The 997-nt window shown below is 54.6% G+C and overlaps 1 protein-coding gene across 1 annotated transcript in view; it reads right to left on the bottom strand.

Annotated features, from left to right (window-relative positions):
* The window catches only part of ACA1_216930 (Rab11/RabAfamily small GTPase), a gene marked incomplete at both ends in the record, with an annotated part of 2,586 nt that overhangs the window by 1,132 nt on the left and 457 nt on the right, over window positions 1–997 (bottom strand). The window contains 3 exons of the mRNA XM_004337116.1: window positions 110–161; window positions 294–348; window positions 557–610. Coding sequence (XP_004337164.1) covers window positions 110–161; window positions 294–348; window positions 557–610 — 161 coding nt within the window. The remainder of the gene's footprint in view (window positions 1–109; window positions 162–293; window positions 349–556; window positions 611–997) is intronic.

A 997-nucleotide genomic window follows, 5' to 3' on the forward strand; every position in this document is an offset into this window, starting at 1 on the left:
GCGACACACGACACACGACACACGACACACGACACACGACACACGACACACGACACACACTTACAGGTGAGGTTGGTTGTCTGTGGGCAGTGGTGGTTGTAGGCCACACGCACATGACGATGACGTGGGTCGGCGCGTGCTCCTTCACTTCATTGAGCCATCTGCGATCGCAGCACCACCACCACCACCACCACCACCAGCCACCACCACCACCACCACCCCGCCCCATATTGGGGAAACACGTCAGCGGCTCTGCCTTGGAGGGGAAGGGGAAGGGGGGGTATAGGCCGTACTTGTCGAGATTCTTGAACGTCTCGGCATTGGTGATGTCGTAGACCATGAGAGCACCTGCACACCACGCCGCCCCAATCAGCCGTGCATATAATATAATATGTATATAATATAATATAATATAATATAATATAATATAATATAATATAATATAATATAATATAATAATATATTATAGAAAAGAATGCATCATCTCAGGTCCTTCGGCTCTTCCACAGGTCCGGCAGTGTGCCGCAGAGAAAGAACGGAGGGAGGAGAGGCGAACCCACGGCGCCCCGGTAGTACGTGGACGTGATGGCGCGGTATCGCTCCTGCCCCGCTGATCACGTGACACGCGCGACACACATGTTCGTGAGCGAGATGGGAGGCGGGCGAGAAAAAGTCGCCAGCAGCACCAGTGCGCCAGCACAATTTGTAACAATACTACTACTCCTACTCCTACTCCTACTAACACCACTACTACTACTACTAATTAGCGAGAGGAGGAGGACGCGGTACCTGTGTCCCTATACGGCACCGGGACCAGGCGAAAGCGAAAACGGAGGCGAACGTTCGCGCGCGAGCGTGGGTGGAAAGGGGAAGCGGTGTCAGCTCACGGGCATGCGCGCGTGGCAGGGGAGAGGGGTTCCAACCAAATCTGGGCCTTGATGTGCTTGTCGTCCACCGTTACCGTCTTTGTCGCAAACTCCACTGCTCGCCACCGCGC

Source organism: Acanthamoeba castellanii, assembly GCF_000313135.1.
Source record: "Acanthamoeba castellanii str. Neff unplaced genomic scaffold scf7180000084758, whole genome shotgun sequence".
Classification (NCBI taxonomy): domain Eukaryota; phylum Discosea; order Longamoebia; family Acanthamoebidae; genus Acanthamoeba; species Acanthamoeba castellanii.